We start from the raw sequence: 24,124 nt of genomic DNA, 5'->3' as shown, positions 1-24,124 counted from the left end.
CATCAAAAGTGAAGAGTTTTAATGCGGTGGGCGCGGATTGTTTTGTGCTAAAGCATGATGAGATCTTCAAAGAAGTAGTGAAAGGAAGGATCGGATTGATAGAAAATTACACAAGTGTAATGAATCAAAGACATGGAAGGCGACATAAAGGCGAGAACTTGACCGGAATCTTTCGAATACAGAAAGTTTTGAAGGCCCTCCCTTCTGTGTGGGCTCGATCAAGTGTGAGAATCTTGTGAGAAATGGTCTTAAGCATCCAACCATGATGCTGATCTTACATGGAAAATATCATGAATGAAATGAATGGCTTCTGTTTTTTACTTATGCCCCCAAAGGGAAAGTTTTGATGCTGTAATTAGCCAAAGAAGTTCATCCATGAACTGAATTCAGATGTCAGATGAACAATCTTGAACTTGGCAAAAAATTTGAAACTGAACTATATGAACAAATAGAGGAAGAACATTGTAATAATTCACTGGAATGCAATATTGTCTAGTTCATCACTTCCAAACTAGCTGACTAGTCAGGCTTCGGTTCAACATAGAGGCTCGCAATTGGCGCTCTTTGTCAGGGCAAACAGTAGCGCGGAGGCCTAACATTCTGGCCATTCACGGTCAGGGGACACAAATAAACCAAGCTGTAAAATTTGAAAATATCATATTCTAGATCTTCTTTCTTTATTAACTACGAGGGGCATCCGGGCTTCACCCGACCAAGCCCAGGGTCCATGAGCACCCTGCAAGCCCATTCGGGAGGCTGACTAGGAATCGGTAGCACCTACCGGACGGAGGGGAACAAACTCATGCCGCGACGAAACACGCCCGAACCTGTTGCTTACATAGCTGGGTCAACACCCTTAGGCTTCATATTCTAGCTTTTCAATCAGTAACAGTTGGTAATTCAGATAACCAAATAGTAAAGCAAATATGGTGGGTTGAAATGGTTGGCCTCAAGGTAACCAACTGTTCTAAGGAAGCACCTTGGAAGGAAGAACCTCACGCAGAGGAATCTCACAAAAAGCAACAGGTCCACAATACATTTTCTGCTTCTTCAGGGGAAAAAAAAAAGGAAAGCATTAAGAAACAGAACCCTGAGAAAAGTTTCAATTTTAAGTTTACTTAACATCAAATCCAGAAGACAACCTGGACTGGACGAGTAAAGAATTGATGAATTAGCATGTGGGGTGTCTACTTAATTCTTAAGCAGTCACTAACTATCACTCCTTCACCAACACCAATCCTTTTTCATTCTCATAGGGGTCATCTTGAGCCACTTTGAGGGCGTGCTCTTTGCTTTGCGTTGCTTTGGCCTCGGCTTGTAGGCCTTTGAGCTGGACCCCAATGAGCATTAGGTTCCCTTCCCATTCACAAGCCAAGCCAAACATTTCTTCTTTCACTTGACAACTCACTTTCCAGTGTCATCATACGACAACATCCATATTTTGCCTTGAACCTTTTAAATCACAAAGATAGAGCGAGAATTAGCACGCTTTTTGCTCTCTCACTGTAGATTGACATTGTTGGTAGAATATATCATGTGCGTTGGGATGATTTAGTAAAATGTAAGCAGTGAAATGGACTATACTGTTTGTTCCCCGCCCAAAACGGGTATCTCGCCATTACTAATCCGTGACCTCCCATTAAACAATTGCTTCTAGCTCAAAGTGACTTCTGGTTAGGCCGAGCTCTGTAGATTTGGCGGCGGAGCATCCATTTTTCCTTTAGGTAGCTTCCCGTGCTAGTGCATATTGAATAGGAAAACGTAACACATTATTTGATTTCTCTGAAATAGGCTGGATTAGTTTTTCGTCTTAAGCTCATCAGTGCTTTTGCCTGCTGCATAATTTGTGCTAAAAACCAAGCTCTCGAGTTAACAATGACCTTCAGTGATCAAACTCTAGATATTGAGATTGAAAACCTATCTGGCACCTCAAAAAGCTGTCGATATCTAAAACCTAAAGTCATTTCAGGGAAAAGATTGAAAAATCCTGCATCGTGCAAACTTTTGCTATATATTCGTGCTTATCATTCGGCTAATAGGTTCGGATTCATCAGCAGAGATGTAGAATTATGCATGCATCCTGACATTTCTCGATGGAGATAATTTTAGAAGCATCAAATAAAGGGTCTTCGAGCATCTCATCCTGAATGCTGATCAAGTACAAGACAAGAAGTGATTGACTCAGATCTTTCTGTCTTTTATCGATTTCGGACACAAACAGTTTGCTTCAGAAGTTTGACAAATCCTGAAGCTCTCTGGCTTGTAACAATGTTGAGCCTGAGTCATTTAGGCTTTTGCAATTCATTTCAAACAGTCAGTATCATGAAACTGAGTGAGACTCACATGCACATGCACTCACAGAGAAAATTCTCCCTTTCCATGTTATGGAGAACATTGAGATGGAATATAATGCCAAAAGGGAGTCCAGAGAAAAGAGGGAACCTAGACATGACTCCAAGTCTTAAGAGGAAAGATGAGAACAACGGATCAGTGTGTACGATGTCCAATTACATGTACTGCAAGTCATGCAGTATCGTTTTTAAAGGGAAACTCCAGGCTAATCTGTTGGAGGAACAAACCATATTGCAAAGAATACTGAATCTTTCACAATAACACATTGATCTTTTTCTGTTTAGGTATTAAAAAATAAAAATCAATACAACCATGCCATCTTCTTCTTCAAACCCGAAATTCACAAACCTTTACATATCAATGTGGCAAACTTTATTACCTTGAAACTAATGAAAATGACTTTTTTACTTGGAAGGCACAAGTATTGCCTCTGATTGAAAGGTAGGCTTTACTTGGTTGCCTTACAGAAGAGATAGTGCATACAGATGGCCAAAAAAACTATTGGATCCCGGGACCATTCTCAGGAGAGGTTCTTGGACATGTCATTAGCCTTCGAACTATATCAGAAATATGGAAAACTCTCACCGATCATTTCAAGCAAAGCTCAGTAACTCGTGAACTTGACTTTCTTGCAAAGCTACAACATGCTGGGAAAGAAAAGTAAATCTTTTACTTGTTTGTCATTGCCTCACGACTTTAAATCTATTTGTGATCAATTGCATTCCGTTGATAAACCTGTATTAGATGCAAATAAAGTCTTCAGATTACTAGATGGACTTGATGATAGCTACAAGCCGTTGAGATTGACAGTCGAACGTCACTGCAAGAATCACCTTTCATATTTCAAGTACATTTGCTACTGCTGTGAAAGATTTTAGCGATATATGAGGACTCTGAACGCTGGTTGTAAACCCAAAAACGAAACACCGCACGGTTATGGATTTCCCATTTCTGGAATTGCATTTCTAGATGCAAAGCTCTCGGGTCGAGTGTCTTAACTAAAATTCACTGAGTTCTTGATTCAGGCCCAACGAAATATAGCGCAAAGCATCATTTTTTCGTCATTTAGATGCGAACCATCTATCGATCACTTATGATGGTCGCGAGATTACGCAGTGAGCGTCAAGGTGTTAGAGACCGAGGAGGCATGTTAACTTGCAAATGCCACAAACTGTACAGGATGAAGATTTTTCACTGTTACGTTTGTCACTCATGGGTGAATTACAGGACATCGGAGAGGAGCATTATTCTCAAGAGAAGTGCCAAAAAATAGGGGAAAGGATTGCTGAGCTGTTTCTACAGAAGAAAAGACGCGTGGAATGGATAGAGATGCTAAGTGAGAGCCCGGGGGGTGGGGGGGCGGGGGGAGATGGGATGATGTGGCTGGAGGAGATAGCCGTCAAACTGCAAGAGTCTGCCTCTCGGCGTCCGTGACACGGGTCGCATGGAACCGGGTGATGAAGTCCGTCGCTCTGCGGTCGATCCCGGGCTCGGCGACCCAGTACCCTCGGTCCTCGTCGCTCGGGCGTATCCTCCTCCCGTAGCCGCTGCCGCCGCCGTCGGACAAGTAGTCACTACCGTCAGAGCAACACGACTTGAAGATGTTGAACATGGAGAAGAACGACGACTTCCGATGACCCATTTCGGTATATCAGCCTCTCTCTCTCTCTCCTCTTCAAACAATGTCAAAGCTCTCGAACCCCAAGTGACTTCTTGATCTATGAAGAGACACAAGCTGGTGTTGATGTTCAAGTTCTGGGGTCACATGAAGTGGGCGTCTTCCAATTTATAGCTGTGATTTCAGGAAAGGGTCGCTTGGGACGGTTGTTGGGTGGAATGGACGGCCAAGATTGATTGAAACGGCATTGGTAAGAAAGTTGGGAGATTTGTATCTTAATCTCTCGTATAATATAATGGTTGTGAAACTGAGATGAAGCATAAGTGCTCTTGTCCTCTGCTTTGAGTTTGACCGTGAACAGTTTGTTCCCGAGGTGCTGCAGTGCCGACCCTTTGCTTTATCTTTTTGTTTGATTAATATCGATTGCTGCTCCTAAAAGGAATCTCCCTGAAACAGCTCCTGAAAAAAGCAATGCGCTACGGAGCTAGAGCTTTATTGTACTCCTTGGTCCTTCACTTTCATGAGACGCACTCTCTCTCTCTCTCTCATGTGAAAGCTTCAAGAAAAGGTCACGTTGAACAGCTGTGAAAGGAGATATTTAGTTATATTATGTTTATAGCGTTGAGACTTGATTTATACTTCCCATTGATAGAAAAACACAGGGTTTTGCTCTTTGGAGAACGGGTAGGGATCTAAGGAAGCCGCCAGGCTGGGGTAGGTAACACCCTCGGACACTAGAGGATTTTTATAAGGGATAATACCATGAAAAATCTCAAACCGATACACATGTGATAAAATTTTTCAAATTATTTTTTTGATCACGAAAATTTTCAAACCGATACAATCGTGACAAATTTACCCTACATTAATTTTTGTTAAATTTTATCATCAAATTAATGATTTGGATGATAAGTAACAGTTGACAGATGTACCAAGATGAAATTTTTACCTTCCGTTTGTTATAAGTGTATCAATTTGAAATTTTTCGAGGTATTAACCCAACTTAACAAAAACCAACAAACAGTAAATTTGTCACAAAGGTACCAGTTTGGGGTTTTTTATGGTCAAAAAATAATCTATGCTAAATTTATCACAAGTGTACAATTTAGGGATTTTCGTGATCAAAAAAATAGTTTGGTTTGAATTTGTCACAAGTATAACAATTTGAAGATTTTTGTGTTTTATAATTTAAGCTCGTATTTTATTAACAGTTTGGGTTTTAGCCCATAAATATCTATTACTATGGATGTAACATAGAGGCATTATGTGCTAATTATGAAAAAAATCATCTACTAGATATAGCCATAATTTAAGGGTGAATGAGGATAAACATGTTGCGATTTCTCTTTCTCGCTTTTGTGCTCTATTTCGTTGTGGTTATACTCCGTCAAATCCTAGTAGATAGCTCACTAAAAGATAACAAAAGAGAGAAAAGTGAGGAATGGTTGATAAATTCAAATGTTATAACTCAAGTATGTCAGGAAGGCTCTGCAATTGTTGAAAGCGCAACAATTGAAATAGGTAGTCAGTATTGATATCATATCCGTAGAAAAGCTAAGAAGACTCACATCCCCATATTCCCACATTGTAGAATAGAGTAGGAGACAACGAATCTTATATATATATTCAAAAGATATCTATATGTATCTAAATAGATATTCTAAATAGTTAGTTAGGCCAGCAATCACTAGTGATAGGGCAAAAATCGGAGGTAAGGATGAAGGAAAGAGCGATGCCTACATTAAATCAATTGATTCGTTATGGTAGAGAAGAAAAACGGCGCACAGATCGTACTCAAGCTTTGGATCAATGTCCCCAGAAGCAAGGAGTATGCCTCCGTGTTTCAATGAGAACACCCAAAAAACCTAATTTAGCTCTATGTAAGATAGCCAAAGTACGATTGAGCAATCGACAAGATATATTTGCTTATATTCCGAGCGAAGGTCATAATTTGCAGGAACATTCTATGGTCTTAATAAGAAGAGGTAGAGTGAAAGATTTGCCATGTGTGAAATCCCATTGTATTCGAGGAGTCAAGGATTTGCCGGGAATTCCGGATCGAAGAAGAGGCGGATCAAAATATGGTGTGGAAAAACCCAAATCGAGATGAATGGAAGATGCCTTTGGAACTTGAGCTAAGTCGCGCTTTTTCCAAGAAACACATGGAAATTGGTTCGATTTTCTACTAAACTAAGGTCGATCAAAGAGAAAGGTCATGTAATAAATATAAGGCAATTCATGTGAAATTTTGAAAGATTTGATCAAATTTTCGACGACCGCCCGTGAATGCTAGGGTCGAGAGTTCAGATTTGTGCGCCTCTGGGTTTGTGGGAATCCAGGGGTTTGAACATCAGCTTTTCGATTTCTGCAAGTTGGTCGATAGATGCCGAGTATCTTTCCTAGTATAATAACATTGAGCTAAACAAGTGATTTTCCGTTCTGCATTAGACCACCTTTTTCACCTGTCCTGCGTATCCACCAAGTAATGGTTTGCTTGTACATATGAGACTTTGACTTGGTTCGATCCGTAGGCCTAGATAAATCTAGTCATTTAAACATGGAGTTAGGCCCCCTTTCATTTAGTCCCTTTTTAATCTTGCCGGATGTGCAATTCGGCAGTTTGATTTTTGATGTAATCAAATTCTATGACTCTATTGGTTTTTCTGGTCGAATTGAACCGGCTGGCCGACGCATCCTCTCTAGACATTTTTTCGAAGTCGTTTTGCTTTCTTATGTATTATGAATGTTTTTGGCTATCAATTGAAATTGAAACGTATGTTATACTGATAAAAGAAAAAAGAAATTATCTCGATTCGTCTGGGGCCGACAACCTTCTCCAATCTTTGGTGAGGACCATCAAGCCCTAGTCTAGAGAGAGCAAACGGAGATCGAGGGTAAAGATAAGGGGGAGAGAGGTAAGATGGGTGATGCCGCCTTTCTAAGAGAGAGAAGGGGCGAGGGACGAAGAGAGGGTAGAGCATTCTTGCCTTCTCCTCGCTTTTGGAGCATCATGCCGCTCAGTGTTTGTAAGAGGGAGCGACGACACCCTCCCCTAGTAGAGGTCCTCCGTCATTGCTGGAGGACGACAAGGGTCGCTGGCCTCTTGCTAGTTAGTATATTGTGGTGGAACTGATGCCCTACACCCCTCTCTCTCTATCATTTTTTTAAGTTATTTTTGTTTTGGACTTTATTAGCATAATAGTTTTTAGGTAATTATGATAGTAACAACATGATGTGGTCACAAATTATTAAAGGAGTGGACCTTACAACAATTTCTAATTATTTATTTTTTTCCATAATATGTTGTTAATCTCGCAATGAACTAAAGACAGTCACATAATCATATATCTTTTGTTTTGTTGATGTGGTACCACATTGATAGTACATATTCACAAAAATGTATTATATGTTAATCCAAAACCTAATTTTGTATGCCGTCATTCATCAATAGTAGAAAACGTTTGATCGATGGTATTTAGAATAAAAGTTGCAACTATTTTGTTTTTGTCAAAGTCTTGTTGTAAACGTTACATATGCTAGACTTTTGGCGTTAAGGAAGAATAATTTTCTAGTAACACAAATGCTACATAGTCATGATAAAGTTGAACTAAGTAGGGGTGATCGGCTCCCGATCCAGTCCGATCCCACCCAGAAATCAAGAACTGGACTGGAAAAACCGGCTCCCAATTTCTGGGACCGAGAATAGAACTGGAGCGACCGATTGCATCCCGTTACGGGCTGTCCAATGAAACCAGTGAATTATTTGCACGGGTAAGCAACACGGATTTTATTTTTAATATATTAATTAAAATTAGGTTTGTATTTAAAATATAAAAAGATTATTAAGTTCAAATTTAGGATATAAAATAAATTATAATCGTTCGGGTCAAGGCAATCTGATACCCCTTGAAACCGAAAACCGGACTGAAAATAACTTGTTCTAATTTGATGGAACTAGAAATCGGATCGGCGCCTCCAAGAACCAAACTAAACAGGAGGTGTCGGCTCGATTAGGGTGATTACCGTTTCAATCGATCCATCTTTTTTTTATTTTAATCAAAGATCGGTCTGCCTTACTCATCTCTAAAATCAAGCCGTTTTTACTGAGGAGAGTTCCTTCGACCCTTCGAAAAGGAAAGCCAATACTTAAGAAGCTGAAAGAAGGAAAACCAAACTACATAATAAAAGAAAGCTTTTAGGATATTTTCTTTCCTTTTCCTTTCTTTTGGTTTTCTTTTCTTTTCCTTTTCTCTTTCCCTTTAAACTTTTTAGGGTAAGAAAATTGGCCGGTAGAGGACCGGGATTTTCCGGGAAAGTCCCCACGTCCCTCCAACCCCAGCAGTGCCTTCAAGCTGTCTAACTTTTAGGTATCTCTAAGAAATTAATTTTTAATTAGTAAGTATTAGTATTTGTGTGGAGATTTCCTTTAATTAATAATTTTCTAAATGCATGCATGATATCTCCCCCACTCTTTTGCCTTTAGCTTGTCCCACATGACATTATTATTTGATCAAATGTTGTAATGTTGGGTTCACATATCTTTCTGGTATAGATTAATATACATTGCTCCACTTTTCAGTAGATTATATTATAAAGACCTCTCTTAGGAGAATAATTATAAGGCACTTTGTTAGGTCGGTCGACCATCTACAGTCGTATACGGATGATTAGGTAGAGAAAGTGAAGAAGTAGCATTGTTTTTCAACACAAATTAGGCTGGCACTTTAAGTTTTGTTTCCTTGACGGTTCCTAATTCAAGAAACATTTGATCTGACCAAACCTGATCGTGTTAGTACCTTGTTTTTATCAGGATTACATGTACTTATCTTAGCATGCGCAACCTCATAACATTGTTTAATCATAGTACACATATGGGGCATATTATTTATACAAAACAGAAATTCCTGTCAATTATTAAGGGTTAATATTACAAAAAATTCAAACTATATACCTGTGATAAATTTACCCAAAATTAATATTTTAACCATAAAAAAAATTCCAAACTGGTACACCCGTGACAAATTTGCCCCAAACTAATATTTTGATTATTAAAAATCTCAAACTGGTACATCTGTGATAAATTTATCCCAAACTAATATTTTGACCACAAAAAATCCCAAACTAATTTTTCGTTCCAAATTGATACGCATGTGACCAATTTACCCTCCGTTCGCTTCCGTCAAATTGGGTTAATAAAAGCTCCAAACTGGTACACCTATCACCTGTCATCAAACTTCGCGATTTGGCAATAAATTTAATGAAAATTAGCAGAGGTTAAATTTGTGTCGGGTTTTAGACTACAAGAAAAAGTATCACAGCACAAGTGTATCGGTTTGGGAATTTTTGTGGTAAAAAAATTAATTTTGGGTAAATTCGTCATGGATGTATCGGTTTAGAGTTTTTCATGGTATTAACACAAATATTAATCATGGTTTGACTCCATATCTTGCAAGAGCTCAGTTCTAACACGAAGGAAAATAAAAGAGAAAAGAAAAAGAAAACTTGGAAGAATGATCCTCGAGTTAACAACCTCGCGCATACGCATTTAACACCTCATAAGCTGACTGTAGCGAATCGGGTTAAAGTCTAATCCCCGGTCCAAGCGACGGGAAACCATTTATGTTGGGGCTTGGCTAGGGAGTTTGCGAAAGGTTCCCCTAGAGGACTAACTTAAGTATGGGGCTCGTTCCTCCCTTCCTCTTTCCTAGAACTGTCAAAACAAGTCATAAACCTGTTTCTAACACTTATATGATGGGTTGAATTGTAATACGGATTAGTTATATTTAATAATAGGGTCATAAATGAGTTTAAACATAATACAAGTGGTGAATGGATCGAAATGAATTTACAACTTACTTAAATCGAACCCATCTCTATAACTCTCTCTCATTCTCTCACCCTCGCTCGATTCCGTGCTCACTCACTCCACACTCTCACCTCAATTTAGGTATGAGTTTTCCTAAATCAAATTCACTATGGAAGTGTTTTGGGAACACGATTTGGGTCGAGTATGTGTTACTAGATTTGCATTGCAATGAAAGGATAATAAATACATTAAGTGAGTCTATTTGGGTCGAACCATTTATAACCGGCCTACCTGTTTGACCGGTCTATGTGTTTCCATCTCCTAAAGCACTTTTAGATGTATGGTGTAGACTTAACCATCACACTAAGCTCTAAACCTTCCGATCTCCTACTTGTGCTGATGTCCACCACCATTACCGGCGTCCACCTTCTATCGCCACGCGACGCCTGTCTCCCCACTCCTCCTCTCTCTATTGGAGGTCGAGGGGCTCAAAGAAATTCGTCAAGTTGCAAGAGCTGTTGTTTGAGGGTTGACAGTAACTAAATGCAGTATATGTTGTGAACACTTCCACTGCTAGAGGACTTAGAGTCTGTCATGTCACTGCTATCAAAAGTCTCGTCCTTATGAAGAAAGAAGACAAACAGAGACAGGGCAATATTAGATAATACAACAACATGAGAGACACAACCAGAGAGGCCATGACACACAGACTTCCTGGTTCACGGAGCAGTAGAGCGCCGTTGCTTCACGTTCGGTGGGTCTCATGAAACTTCTTGATGAACTCGGAAGCTTTCCTATCAATGCCGGGCTCCACGGCGCCCGGCCACCCGAAACCATCATCCATGACCAGGCGCACGGGCTCAGCGCTCCTCGCCACTCCGTCCTCGACCCCACCGTCGCTCTCCTCTCCGCTCCACGGGGATCTCCAGGTCCTGAAAATCTTCAGGAAAAAGAAGCATGAACACTTGCTGCTGCTGCTGCTGCTGCTGCTAGTCCCTTTCCAATGTTTCTTGTCTCCTCTAGGAACCAATCCCATATCAAATCGTACTCTTGCAACTAAAAACCTGAGATGCAGAGGTTGTCATGGCTTGAGCTATATAGAGTGAGGATCAAATCGTCGCATGGCAATCATGAGAGGAAGAAGAATCTTTCCTTTCTGTTTTCTGGTCATCAAGCATTTAACATGAGGAAGAGAACATACAAATGATAAAATGGACTGGAAGTTTCGTCTATTATATTTAAGCTTGCAAACGACGGTCCAGTAGATGATGGATCGTCGTATTGCCAGTGGGGACCGCCAAGCAATTCAATTTCATGGGCCTAACTTTTGTACAGCCCAAGCCCAATAGTTTGTTCCGTAGTTCTCCTCTGTTCTTCAATTCCAATAAGTTCCTTCACTTTCCATAATTTCTTGTACGAAACGATTTTTGGCAAATATATCATCCAATTGTAAATTGCTGAAAAATTTATTGCTTGGGGTCAAATATACCGAACTCAGTTTTAGTAAGTGATACTGAGAATGAGAAATTACACCTTGCTGCACTCGATTTGGTCATTAATGAAATTAGTTTGTATCCGGCGGTCATAATAACTACCTAATAAAATGATTTTTCCTTATCATATACAACGTGATGAAATATTCTCATAAGTAATTTAATTAAGGCATCAGTATGTGTGGAATTTTTGTAATCTATATCGGATAATCTCAATTTGTTAGCGTAGATCGCTATTTCTATCCAAATACTATTTGTGTAAGGTTTATTTTGGCCCTTTTTTCGCATTTAGTTTGTATCTATTATATTGATTGGGTTTACAATAATTAAAGAACATCCAAGCTTCTGTCGTTTGAGGAACTCTTGGAGACGCGAAAACGGGAAAATAGAAACAGTTGGTTTCCAGGAAGAGTGCGGTTGGCAACATGATGTATAGATTTAAGGTAACATGATTAGAATTACTTCCATTGTTTCTTCACTAGCGTGAGGACAGGGGGGTGGTGTGCCGAGGGAGTAATGGAGTGTTTTGGGGAATTTTTTTTTTCGGACCCATTTGGTGAAATGCTAGCCTTGGCAAAGCTGACAGCTCAAGGCGGTGTGTTTTTGGTATTTGCGGAAGGCTATTCCTAGAGTTAGATAATTTATTTTCTTTCGAAATTACCCTTGTCAATTTTTTCGTTTTTCAGTTTTGCCCTCGTTGTTACTCTTCATCTTCTCCGCGCAAGAGCGGCCGGCGAGAGGCCGGTGGGTTGTGCGACCTAGGTGGCGGTCGCCTAGGTTCACGCGGCTCCAGCAGCAGCACTTAGCCGAGGTCGCGCCATGTTCATGAGGGGTCTCTTGGGGTGGCACAAACCTCATCGATGGTCATCATGGGCCGCCTAAGGTCATGCGACGTCAGACGACGGTCACCAGAACTAGAGTTAGCGAAGGGTTTGAGTTTTTTCAAGAAATTTTTTACCAAAAACTATTTAACTCAAAGTTGCTTTACAAAGGAAATTTTACCAAACAAAGTTGCATTTCGGAAAATCCTTCAAGTCCAAAGGTCTTTATATTTTCCCTAAGGCTTTCCCCTAAAACCGAACCATGCACCGCAAGAGCGCCTTTAGGAGAGCAATTCCAAAGTCTTGTGCTTCCAAAACCACTTGTGCCAAAAGTTGGGGTGTTTGGTAACACAATCACGAAAGCCTATGAGCCAAAGATGAACTTTGCAAATGTCGAAAACCCGACGCAACTTGGGGCCGATTTCGTTTATCGGCGTTTCGAAAATGCTATTTTAGGAAGCCTAATGAATTTCTCTCTTGGTGTTGCCCTCATTTCCATGTTCATATTCGTGTCTTACCCTCGCTTCAAATATTATTTGCGATCTCTCTCGATCGCTCCAGGTCTAGCTTGCCAGCCTTTTAGTTGTCATTCGGCGGGAGTCTCCAACATCGAGGGTCTTGCGAGCCTCCGATCTCCAAATCTATCTCGCTAGGACCAGGTGACCTCGACGACCAGCCATCGCCTGAGCTGCCTTCATCTCCAAAGCTCATCCATTTTCAAACAAGAATTGCTTTAAAATATTTTTTTTTTCACAATTGTTAACCAAATACTATTCACATTTCATTAAAAAAAACGCTCTGATCTAAAGTCCTATGCAAAAAATGTTTGGTCTTTTGATCAAAAGCTAAATCAAACGCAGCCTAATAAGAGATGTTTGAGTAGACTGTACATGTGATGGTTAGGTGGAGGTTTTTGGGGTGCTATTGGTGCTAACGCTGACGAAGCGAGGGGTCATCAATTTTCAAGATGTTTCAACAACTCGAGCAGTGGGCTTGCATCGTGTGGTTGGTGACGGACCAACACCAACTCCTTCATGCCAATCATGTGCTTAGGTGACTATCACTCGCACATTTTGAATTATCACATAATGCAAGCAACAATCACGTATTTACCAGGCCCGTGGGCTTAGCGCTCGCCGTTCCGCCGACGAGGGACGCGTGACCCCCGGAGGCCTCTCGCAGAGGTTGCGCAACCCCAGCATGGGCCACCTGAGGTGACGCAACCTCAGACGACGATGGCCAGCACTAGAGCGGGCGAAGGGTTTGAATTATCTTTATCGTTATCTTTTTTTATGAAAAATAGAAAGAAAAAAGAGAACATGGCCAAATCGCGGAGGTAAGGGTTTAAGAGAACCGGAGAGGATTGAAAACCGTTGGTCCCCAATTCGACATTACCTCTAAACCCGTCATCCTCGGGACACCTGCTTGAGAGGGTTGCGACACAAGTAGCTTGGGTAAATTTCATTTCGCCAATAGATATTGAAGTCGTAATATTTTCGCATTTTGCTGTTATTTGCTATTGAATTGCGGTTCCAATGACTTAAATAAAAAAAAATAACCAAGTTTCTGTCTTTTGAGGAACTCTTGCAAACGCAATAAGCAATCGGTGAAGTGAAAATGAAAACAGTTGATTATTATGACGTGCATTCAAAGCAAACATAATGAGAATCAATCGGAGTTTCAATTGTTTTTCCATCGGCATGAAGACACACGTCCGAGGATTCTTACTAAAGGGTTTTATCGGAACCGAATCAAACGATCACACAGAGAATCGAGAAAAATTGGAAAGACGCATGAGATTACCCGGATTCACCCTAAGATTAGGGCTACGTCCCGCAAAGAGATTTCACTATATTTTTTCGGTTTACAGCCAATTCAACTGAATACAATGATAAAACCGAACAAAATATATATGCCCAAAAACGGGCTAAAAAACCTAAACCTCTTAATTCCATCATACGGGCCAGTTTAAATAAAAGCTCAAACCCGTAGAGGTTTCGGGGCGCTGCCCCCGAACCCCCGCCTGCTCACCGGCGAGCGGGGCGGCCGTCCGCCGACCGGGCAGCGGAACCCCCGTCGGGAGGCGCCGCCTCTGAACCCCCGCATCCCGCGCGTAGGGGTCATATGTCGTTGGGTAACACTTCGGTTTCCCTAAGCTCACGTGAGCGTACCCGGTGTGAGAAACAAGGGTCCCCGAAGTATTCGCCAACTCCAACACTTACCAAATCAATCATAAAAATATTATACATATGACAATTTAGCTCTAACTTTTTCATTTTTATCAATGTAATCTTAAACTCTCCCGCGAAATTTTTAATATAGTATTTTTAGCCAAGTGCAGCAGGAAATTCCTAACGTAGCATTCGATTCACCGCTAGCTGTCTCGGGTAGCATGCCAACATGGATGATTTTACTCGAAAAGATGTCATACGTGAACCACCACGTCAGCGATTTCGATGATAACGGCTGGAAAGACTATATTGGACGTAAAGGTTTAGAACTTTATTGGTAAAATCGAAAAGTTTAAGGCATGAATTAGCGTCGGTACACTAAATCTAAGACCGAATTGGTAATTTTCCCAACACGTGCTGCCATGTCGCGAGGGGGCAAGAGAGGTCTCGGTAGGTTGCCCACGGTACAGAGACGTAGATACTTTGAGGGTGCTGTCGATGCTAATACAATGTATGAGTTGATAAACGTTAACTAAAGGTCATCAATTGATTAGGTGCTCGACAACCCGAGCACGTGGATTTGGATCGTGCGGTAGGTGAGTGGCCGGCTTTTCCCAATGTCAATCATGTGTTTAGGTGGACTGTGGCTCTCACACACACACACACACACACACACACAAATGGACTTTATTTTAATGCACGAAACATTACAGGCCTCAATTACAAGAAAAGACCAACTTAGGGGGGCTAATTGTAAATAGACCTCCAAAAATAATTCGAACAACACTATTAGACCTATCAAAGGGGTGATCGAGTCGGTTTGGGTCGGATCATAAATGAGCCGGACCCAAATAGACCCTCTTAACCAGTTTATAATTCGTTTATTGCAATGCAAATCTAGTGATCCATACCCATCCGGACCCGACCCGCATTCATAAAATAGCTTTATATTTAATCAAATCTAGAAAAATCCATATCTAAATAGAGGTGAGAATGCGCAATGAGTGAGCGCGAAATCGGATGAAGAGAGAGTCGCAGATGATGGTTATGTCTAAGTAAGTTATAGACCCATTTACAACGCATTTATGACTCATTTAATACTCATATTATGTTTAAACCCGTTTTTGACTCGTTTATTTAATATAACTACTCCACATCAACAACTCAGCCCATTTAACATGGGTTAAGAAATGGATTTATAACTCATTTTAACGGATCTAAGTACTATGTCGATCACAGAGTACCCGCAACGAGTGGGGGTTTGTTGCAAATTGTCGGCTTAGCCTTTTTAAAAATTGTTGAGGGGGCGGTGCCAAACTAAGACCTTTTTATTCTTTTCAACGTCCAGTTTTAGTGCTTGTGCTCTTGTAATCGGGCATATGTAGTTTAGTCCTCCAAGGGGTTGAAAGTACGGCATGTAAATCGTGTCTATCCAAACACATAAGAACAACACGACTATCATGTGATGGCATTTGGAGTGATGTCATCGATACATACGAATATTCTCGTCGAGTACATATTATGAGATAGACTATCTACCCGTAAGACATAAAGAAATGGAAAGAAGGAAATTACCAATTTCACTCAACAATATCATACCGATGCAAATAAGTTTAACGGAGATAAACAAGTACCCCATAAATCCTTAAGCAGGCGATGCTGTGGTCCATACGAAATGTCGTGCCTCCCCGACTTCTCGCCGTCGTATCGAAAATGGCAACAAAACAAAATTGTCCGTTTAGGCCTAGATCCGTTAGTTTGAAAGATTTGTACTCTCGGGCTATCTCCTCCTTCTCCCGTCCGGGCAGATGGGAAAGAGAAACTCATGTGGCAAAGTGAAAGTTCGTGAAAATTTATAGACTTTGGTAGCATAACGGTCGGTGTTTCTTTTATTGTAATGGAGAGAGGCTTCTTATCTCTTTGTTTGGACGAAGGTGGGTGGGGGCTCCAGGAGACGACGATGATTGGTAAGAACAGTTGGGCCTTTCTTGATCCCCTCGCCCTCTCACCTAACCAAACTAGACCAGAACGCCCCCATCTCTCTCTCTCTCTCTACCCTCTCCTCTCTGGACAGAGCTCGAATCATCCGGCACGATCCCCATGGATAACCCCTCTTCTTCTTCTTCTCCTCCTCCTCCTCCTCGGTCCAAGACGGCGGAGCTAGACGCGCCCCTCCACGCGGTCGGGTTCGAGCTCGAAGACATATCCGCCGCCAGGGTCACTGGCAAGATCCTCGTCTCCCACAAGTGCTGTCAGGTACAATCTCTTCCTCGTTTGGGATGGTCTTTGGACAATCGAATTTGTTGACGGGCTGCGTGTCAAATGAAAAAAAAAAAAATCTGACCTTTTTCGTTCTATTTGTCCTGCGACGTTGGTGGTCCGGTGGGGGGTTGGAAGAGCAGCCGTTCCAGGTGCTGCATGGAGGGGTGTCGGCGATGATAGCGGAGGCGATGGCGAGCATGGGGGCCCACCTCGCCTCCGGCTTCAAGAGGGTTGCCGGAATCCACCTGAGCATCAACCACGTGAAGAGCGCGGTGGTCGGCGACCTCGTCCGCGCTGAGGCCGCCCCCGTCAGCATCGGCAAGACCATACAGGTCAGCCCTCTCCCTCCCTCTTCTCTCGCGCCTCTCGCTAATTCACCGCTAAACCCGTAAATCTTTGATAGGATGGGGGTGTTTGGTAAGCAATTCATGTTTGACCATATCTGCCATGTGCCATCCATGGCAACTTATTACCGATGGTGCATCTGGAATTGAACGGCCTAAGCGTGTCGTGTGCTAATTGATATGCCTTGGGAGTTTGGACTGAAACAAAGCAATAGCAATAAATGGTGTGTCTCGTCGGCTTTGTGGGAGCTCAATCAGTCTCAACCATTAGAACCACTAGATGAAGTGAAGCCCGCAGGAGCTATAAGGTCCGAGAACGAGTGGGCTGATGCCAAAAAAAAAATAATAATAATAATAATAATGCATGTGAAAAGTTGTCCTTTGAGATAGTCCGGTTTCGCCTGATTCGTATCATGAATCCGGGCACTGATGAATGTGTTGGAGCAGGTATGGGAGGTGCGGCTATGGAAGGTTGACCGGCAAGACTCCGAGAGCAAAACCTTGGCGTCGACGTCTAGGGTTACTCTCCTCTGCAACATGCCCATCCCCGAGCATTTGAAGGACGCGGATAAAATTCTCAGGAAGCATGCCAAACTCTGACTACCGGCGTGCAATTAGCAGCTCACTGCTGTTATCAATGCCGAAAGTGCAGGGCAGTTACATGAATAAAGTTCCTTTGAACCAAACGGCCACGGATGTGCAGACAACAACCCCCATTTCTCAGTAAGAGCATCGCACGCTGAACCGACGCAGCTAGTAATTGCCGGGGCCAAGCCCCACATGTCTTGTACTCTTCCATTTTTATGGCCAGTGTTCTTTGCTGACTGAATTGAAAGTTAAATGCAGGCAAAACATTGTTGTTACATAGCCACATGCGAGGCTGCAGTATAGATCTTAATCTACTGAACCAACCAGCAAATGGATGATATAGCAGTAAGAAAAGCTTAGTTCAAATGTTAATTGGCCGTTCGGAGACACAGCAAGTAAAGTGCATTCCTACTAAAATACTAAGCACGTAGTACTGGCATGGCAAAACAAAACCAACCACGGCGCGTGCTAATGCACACAAGCTTCGACAATCGTCTCGCAAGTAATCGTTGATTGTTCGATAGTGTGATATACAAGGTTCTCAAATCACTAGGAATCGCAGAATTAAGGATCATTCCGACAAGCTTCTTTTTGTGGATTGAGGGAAGAAATTCCCCGATACGAAGATAACCTCTATGAAAAGATCCACTTCCGACTGCGGTGTTCACCAAAGCTCGGATCATATATGAACACTTAATTAACTATTTGCTAGGAGTTACAATCTTTCAACAAAGAGGACTTTACACAGAAGAAAGCCAAGTTCGTTGCAATTGCAGCCTCTCTAAGCTAAGGGGATGCATGACTTTTGAGGCCATTTACACAAACATCAAACTCACATTGCTAGATACTTACAAACACAAAGCATGAATCGAATATCCAACTTGAATCTATCAGTCCACAAAAGGGTAGTTCCTCCTCCGGGAAGTACTAGACTTACTGCCCCTCTCTCTCTTCCCATTACTGCCAGAGATCTTTTGCCTTCAAAGCCCACAAAATTTTAAACAAGTTACCGTAATTGCCCAGGTCCTCCCTCAATCTTCTTTGTTTGGGTACAACGAAAACTGGAAATGGCTTACCTGAGATTGCTGAGCTGCTGGGTCAATTCACTGATCTCAAGGCCTGAGAGCTTGAGGGAAGACAAAGTCCCGGGCACCTCCTGGGACACCACTTTGGACAAGTCATTCATTGAGGTTGCCAATCTCCTAAATGCCTGTTTCAACATCACTTAATTCTTCATTTTCGTTTACGAAACAAAGCACCCTCTCCTCTTGAAAGCATTTTATCAAACAGGTACTGTGCACTTACACTCACAGCTGGGATAGACACGATTGCCAAAGAGAGAACCGAACCGATCGCCTAACACAAAATCAAACACGAAAACTTAGAGACCCATGTCGCAGAAGCCCAACTAAAATTCCAGAAAGCTGAAAAGCTAAGGCTCATTTGATTTAAACTACCAAGGAGAGCACGAACAAGAGAGAGAGAAGGCCCAGCTCAGGAGAAGGTCGCAAGCTCAAATCTTTGAGGGCGCCAATGGGCGTGGAGGGCGAAGAAACCAGGGAGTGGTATTGCCGAGTGGAGATGGTATGACCCTTCCGTTTTTTAAGTGGGGTTGGAGAAGGTGGTGCCGCAATGTCCTCGGTGGAGATAGAGGCCATTGAATTGGCGTTTCTCCGGGCACTCGGCCCCGGAAAAGAGCACGGCCTCGCCGCCGGCGACAATGGAATGGTTTTGACAACGAAAGAAGAGGACGCCTGCCACATTGAGAGAGAGAGAGAGAGAGAGAGAGAGAGAGAAACAAACGATCGCCTGATCAACGAGCGGCCTGAAGTCGGACTTAAAAGAAATGGACACGTTGGAAGAGGCTTTAGCTTTTGAGGCCCGACCAACATTTTGGAGAATTATCAATCCAATTTTAAATCTATTACACGGATTTCGATGTACTTCTAAATCTTTCAATTCCGATGTATTTTCAATTATTTTACCATCAAAACTTCCTATCAATTTTCGTCTGAAATTGCTTACATAACGTTACGGTTATGGTCGGCCACCCTACATAATATGTCGACAATATAGGGCTCCGTTTGTTTTGTAAAAAATAACTTTCAGAATTTTTTTTTGATTTTTCGGCATTTGATTCGCAAAAAATAAACTAGTTTAGGAAATACATTTTCTACAACGGAAAACACTCTTCAAAAGTGGGGAAATGAAAAAAAAAAACAATCCTTCAAAAGTAAGACGAGGAAAACATTCTCAACGTCTTTCCTTCCTCTTCACATTTCCTTTCTTTTTAATTATTTTTTACTTTCTTTTTATTTTCTATTTATTTCTTAAATATTTGGAATTGTTATTTTTTTTCATTTTTTTTACTTTTTCTTATTTTCTTCCTTTCCCTTTTTCTTCGATCGGCGATCGGCCACAAGCGAGAGAGGCGAGACTTCACCAGCCCGATCAAGCCTCGTCGGTCCGTGGTGAGGCTTGAGCTCTCCCGTAGCCGATGAAGAGGGGAAAAGAAAAAATACATAAAACATAAAAAATTTAAAATTTAAAAAAATAAAAATTTGATTATTTTAAAAAATAAAAACAAAAATTATCAAAATGAGTGCTCGGAGGAAAATCAAATCGGATTCTCCATATCAAACGATGGAAAATATTTTCTAATTCATTTTTAGATTTTAGGTAAACATCGAAAAATATCGTCGTTTTCTTGAAAAATGACTTGCTGGAAAATATTTTCTAGAAATGCCACATTTTTCGCGAAATAAACGGATCGTAAGTGAAGAGTAATTTAGTCAATTTTCATATTCCTTTTAATCCTTCTTTTTCTAGTAAGTATTTGTCTTTTCTTGCTTTATCCTCTGTCATCGTCAAATGTAGAATCAAATAATATCGCGATCCAATCTTCTTCTTGCTCTTTTTTCATTGTCGTATGAAATTGCAGTGGAGCTCCGCGTCTCGAGATGCAGGCCAAGTTGGACAACCTCGAGCTCCACCGCGGCATTGAGCTCGAGCCCCAAATCTAGAGAACTCTACCTCTGCCACAGTGTTGATTTCAAGGCCGAAGATCTAGAGGGCTCGACCTTCATGTGGCTCCAGCTCTACCGCGGCATGGAGGTCGAGCCCTAGATTAGACCAACGAGGTATGCATTTTCTTATCTCAATACAATATAAAAGCAAAGGACAACCTCTTTGCGAAGATTTTAGCTAGAAGGACATGCTCGCTTGGAGCAACGGGGAGAACTCTTCTTCTAGGCAAGAAGTACGCATATTTTGGTTTGGTGATGACCAATAATATGTCGGTCAGTGACCACTAAGCAAAGCTTGTCATCATTTGCGAGCAAGGGTCCACGAAAGTAGCTGAAGGTCCAATGTGTTGAAATCGTTTGTTATTATAAAAAGAGGGGCAGAATGCGATCATAAGTATCATAGTTTGTGTATGACGTTTGCTTTGGTACTAACATTTTTCGTCGGCTCACTTAAGTGTCAAATCGGGGAAGAAACGGTCACTTAAGTGTCAATGACGCGAAATGTCGGCCATCTCACACCCTTGCCGACAATGATCCAGCAACGGCGACGAGGGCTATGTCACCCCTCGCTCTAGTTTTTTTAGCTTATTTTTTTAGTTTTTAGTTTTTATTTTAATTTTAACTTTTTGCTTTTTAATTGCTAACTGGGATCCTCCGGTGATCCATGTGGGATTAGGTTATTAATAAAAAAAATACCACATAATATTTTTGATAAAGTTCATCGGAGTTGACACTCAAACAATTATTTTTTAAAAAGAATTGGCACTTAAGTTATCGAAAAAAAATTGGCACCAAGGTGATCGTTATACACAAAATTTGACATGTCTGGTGTCCTTCTGTCGAAAAGAAGCGACTCATGATTATGAAAAGAAGTGATTGTGGACCTAAAATGTGGTGATGATCGGGATAAGATACATATTCCCAAAAGATGTGGTGATTGTTGTCTATAAATTGCATCAAATCATATATTTGTTTGTTCATCACAACTGTTTAAGGAGCACATTTGTTCAAAGCAAATTCTTCTTCGTAATTCTCACTCCTTCTCTTTTACACACAACTTTGATGTCGGGAACCAATCCCATTATATACGCAGCGGATTATATGGAATTAATAAGCCCAAAATCATACTTGAATCATCGATCATAAAAGAGTACATCACACAAGGGACGTACCGTAATTTCCACAGATTAAATGGTCAATGCAGCAGGAGAGTACCGTCGTCTATTGATTTCGCATTCATTACGGACCAAGAGGGCATCGTTGTTTCTCTCGCTCTTCTCTTCTCTATGTTCTATGTTGTTAGAACCGACAAAGGGGAGAGGAAACGCTACTTGTAAACGTGACTATTTCACGTTAAAAAACGGATAGTTATCTTTAGCAATTATCTAATGTTATAAGGTGTGTGGTAGCCTACATGGGCGGAGCACATTACTTTCCGTACATCCCATGTATTCCAACATCTCCCACTCGTCGCTGAAGGGCTATCCATAACTCTCACTTACCCACAAAGGGTCAACAACTCTCACTTGCCCACAAAGGGTTAAACATAACTCTCTCTCTTTTCTAGAAAGTTCATATCAATAAATAATCCGTGCAACCAGCATATTACGAGAATTCGTTGCCATACATCCGTTGAGAGTATATAGCAGCTCAAAATGGGCATATTAACTCGAAGTAGATCCAATATACAATACCCTAGATCAATCGGTTACATTTACATCATATCTCTCTTGATCTCTTTGAATACTCAATACATTGTATTCACAATCATGATTAAGCTCAAATAATCATAATTGACCGATCTGTAAATATAAACATAGAATGTGATAACTAAATAAATCGATCTTTCTCTTCCTTTAAACCTCTCAATTTCAATTCAACTCACTTTATTAGAAATGTTCCATTAGATCGAATCAATCTCATGGCCATTGGCAACACTCTAAGATAGCGAACACTGAATAAAAATCTTGAGAACAAGTAAGAGTAGTAGGGGACAAATTTGAGGAACTTTTATCCTCAAGAGTCCGACACGGCCCGAAAGTTGAGATCAAAACTTTCGCAAACTCTTATCATGTATACGTAGTATGAAATACGTATTACGTTATTCTCTCATTTCCCATGAAGCGTATGTCTTTCCATTTAATACCATACGGATGATAGTTCAGACAAACCCAATGTCCGACTTGAATTCACAAATTTACTTCGTTCAAAAGTATCTATCAGAACTCACATATGGCAATAAAGACAGATAAAGTGAAATGTGTGGGCTATTTCACTTTTGGGCATAATAAACATTATGATCTCATCTTAATACTCTGTTAAGGTGACATCTATACTTTAAGCTCGAGCTCTGAATTATCACCTAGATAATGAGCTTAAAATTATATCATATCTATTTCTCACACAGAAAATAGAGGCGATCACCCGAGTGAGTGGACTAATTTCTCATCTGTCCGACATACATTCTCAATATAATTCACTAAGCATTAACATGTATGAATGTCATACAAACTCATAGGCTCTAATAATGACAACAAATACCATTAATCGTGAATTTTGGGAAGTACAAATATATAGTACTCCAACTTCTACGCACTTCTAGAGACTTCAATGTAGGGAACTAATCCATTTGTCAACATATGACCAAGGAAAACATCCCCAAGAATTGACTTCTTCATAGGATCCACTATCATTCTATGCATAGGTATGTACTGCACGTTCATATCTTTTCGTGCAATCATGTCTTTCATAAAATCATACTTCATGTCTATATGTTTGGTCTTATAGTGGATTCTTAGTGTAAGCTCTTGCTGCTTGACTATCACAATTAACCAATAATTGAACTTGCAGCATCTTTAGCCAAACACCATTGATCCAACATCATACCTCATTGATCTAACATCTCTTAAGCCAAACACCATCTTGTAGTGATACTGATAACACCACGAGATAAGCTTCCATTGTGGATAAAGCTATACACGTTTGTTTCTTACTACTCCATGATATGGTACTATTATTAAGTAAGAACGAAAATTTAGAGGTAGGATTTCTCTCATCTAAACCTCATTCTCAGTCAACATTAGTATAGCCTTCAAGGCACGGATCCCTACCTAGATTACTTAGTGAATATTCAGCAATACTATTTAGATACCTCGGGATTCTATTGACGATAGTTTAAAGTGCTTGACCTAGATTGTATTGGTATCTACTCACCATTCCTACTATATAACAAATATCAGGTCTTATACACCTATAACGTACATTAAGCTTTCCACGGCTTTAGTAAATGGAACACTTTCCATTTCTTTATTTGTTTGTGGAGTCTCAAGACACATTTTGCTACTTGACTTTCACCTCTTGCAATAGGAGTATCTTTGGGTTTACTATCTTGCAAACGAAATCATTCAATGACTTTATATACATAAGTCTCTTGTGAAAAGGATCATAATCTCTTTGAAAAATATATTGAAATCTTAACTCTAAGAATATATGCAAATTTACTCATATTTTTTATCTCAAAATTGGAACATAACCAATTCTCGATTGTATAAACAAACTCCATATTGCTCTTAGCAATTAATATATCATCAACATATAATGATAAGATCACAAATTGATCTTTTGATCTTTTGATATATATAAG

The 24,124-nt window shown here is 40.7% G+C and overlaps 3 protein-coding genes across 3 annotated transcripts; 2 read left to right on the top strand and 1 right to left on the bottom strand.

Moving 5' to 3' along the window:
• Positions 1-5,686: 5,686 nt before the first annotated feature.
• LOC125313616 (ribosomal protein S12, mitochondrial-like) lies at positions 5,687-6,080 on the top strand. Its single transcript, XM_048273362.1, has one exon. The coding sequence runs from the start codon at positions 5,688-5,690 to the stop codon at positions 6,078-6,080; it is 393 nt and encodes a 130-aa protein (XP_048129319.1). The 5' UTR covers position 5,687.
• A 10,232-nt stretch (positions 6,081-16,312) lies between these two features.
• LOC115747832 (1,4-dihydroxy-2-naphthoyl-CoA thioesterase 1) lies at positions 16,313-17,637 on the top strand. The gene is made up of 3 exons (XM_030684141.2): positions 16,313-16,517; positions 16,664-16,855; positions 17,315-17,637. The coding sequence occupies exons 1-3, from the start codon at positions 16,362-16,364 to the stop codon at positions 17,465-17,467; spliced, it is 501 nt and encodes a 166-aa protein (XP_030540001.1). The 5' UTR covers positions 16,313-16,361; the 3' UTR covers positions 17,468-17,637.
• Positions 17,638-17,989: 352 nt separating this feature from the next.
• On the bottom strand, positions 17,990-19,305 carry LOC115747831. The gene is made up of 4 exons (XM_030684140.2): positions 18,913-19,305; positions 18,761-18,811; positions 18,532-18,665; positions 17,990-18,433 (listed from the first exon to the last, which is right to left on the bottom strand). The coding sequence occupies exons 1-4, from the start codon at positions 19,216-19,218 to the stop codon at positions 18,346-18,348; spliced, it is 579 nt and encodes a 192-aa protein (XP_030540000.2). The 5' UTR covers positions 19,219-19,305; the 3' UTR covers positions 17,990-18,345.
• Positions 19,306-24,124: the final 4,819 nt, after the last annotated feature.

This window comes from Rhodamnia argentea, chromosome 1 (genome assembly GCF_020921035.1).
Source record: "Rhodamnia argentea isolate NSW1041297 chromosome 1, ASM2092103v1, whole genome shotgun sequence".
NCBI lineage: Eukaryota > Viridiplantae > Streptophyta > Magnoliopsida > Myrtales > Myrtaceae > Rhodamnia > Rhodamnia argentea.
The sequence above is the reverse complement of the archived record's forward strand: the minus strand, read 5'-3'. Positions and strand labels throughout refer to the sequence as shown.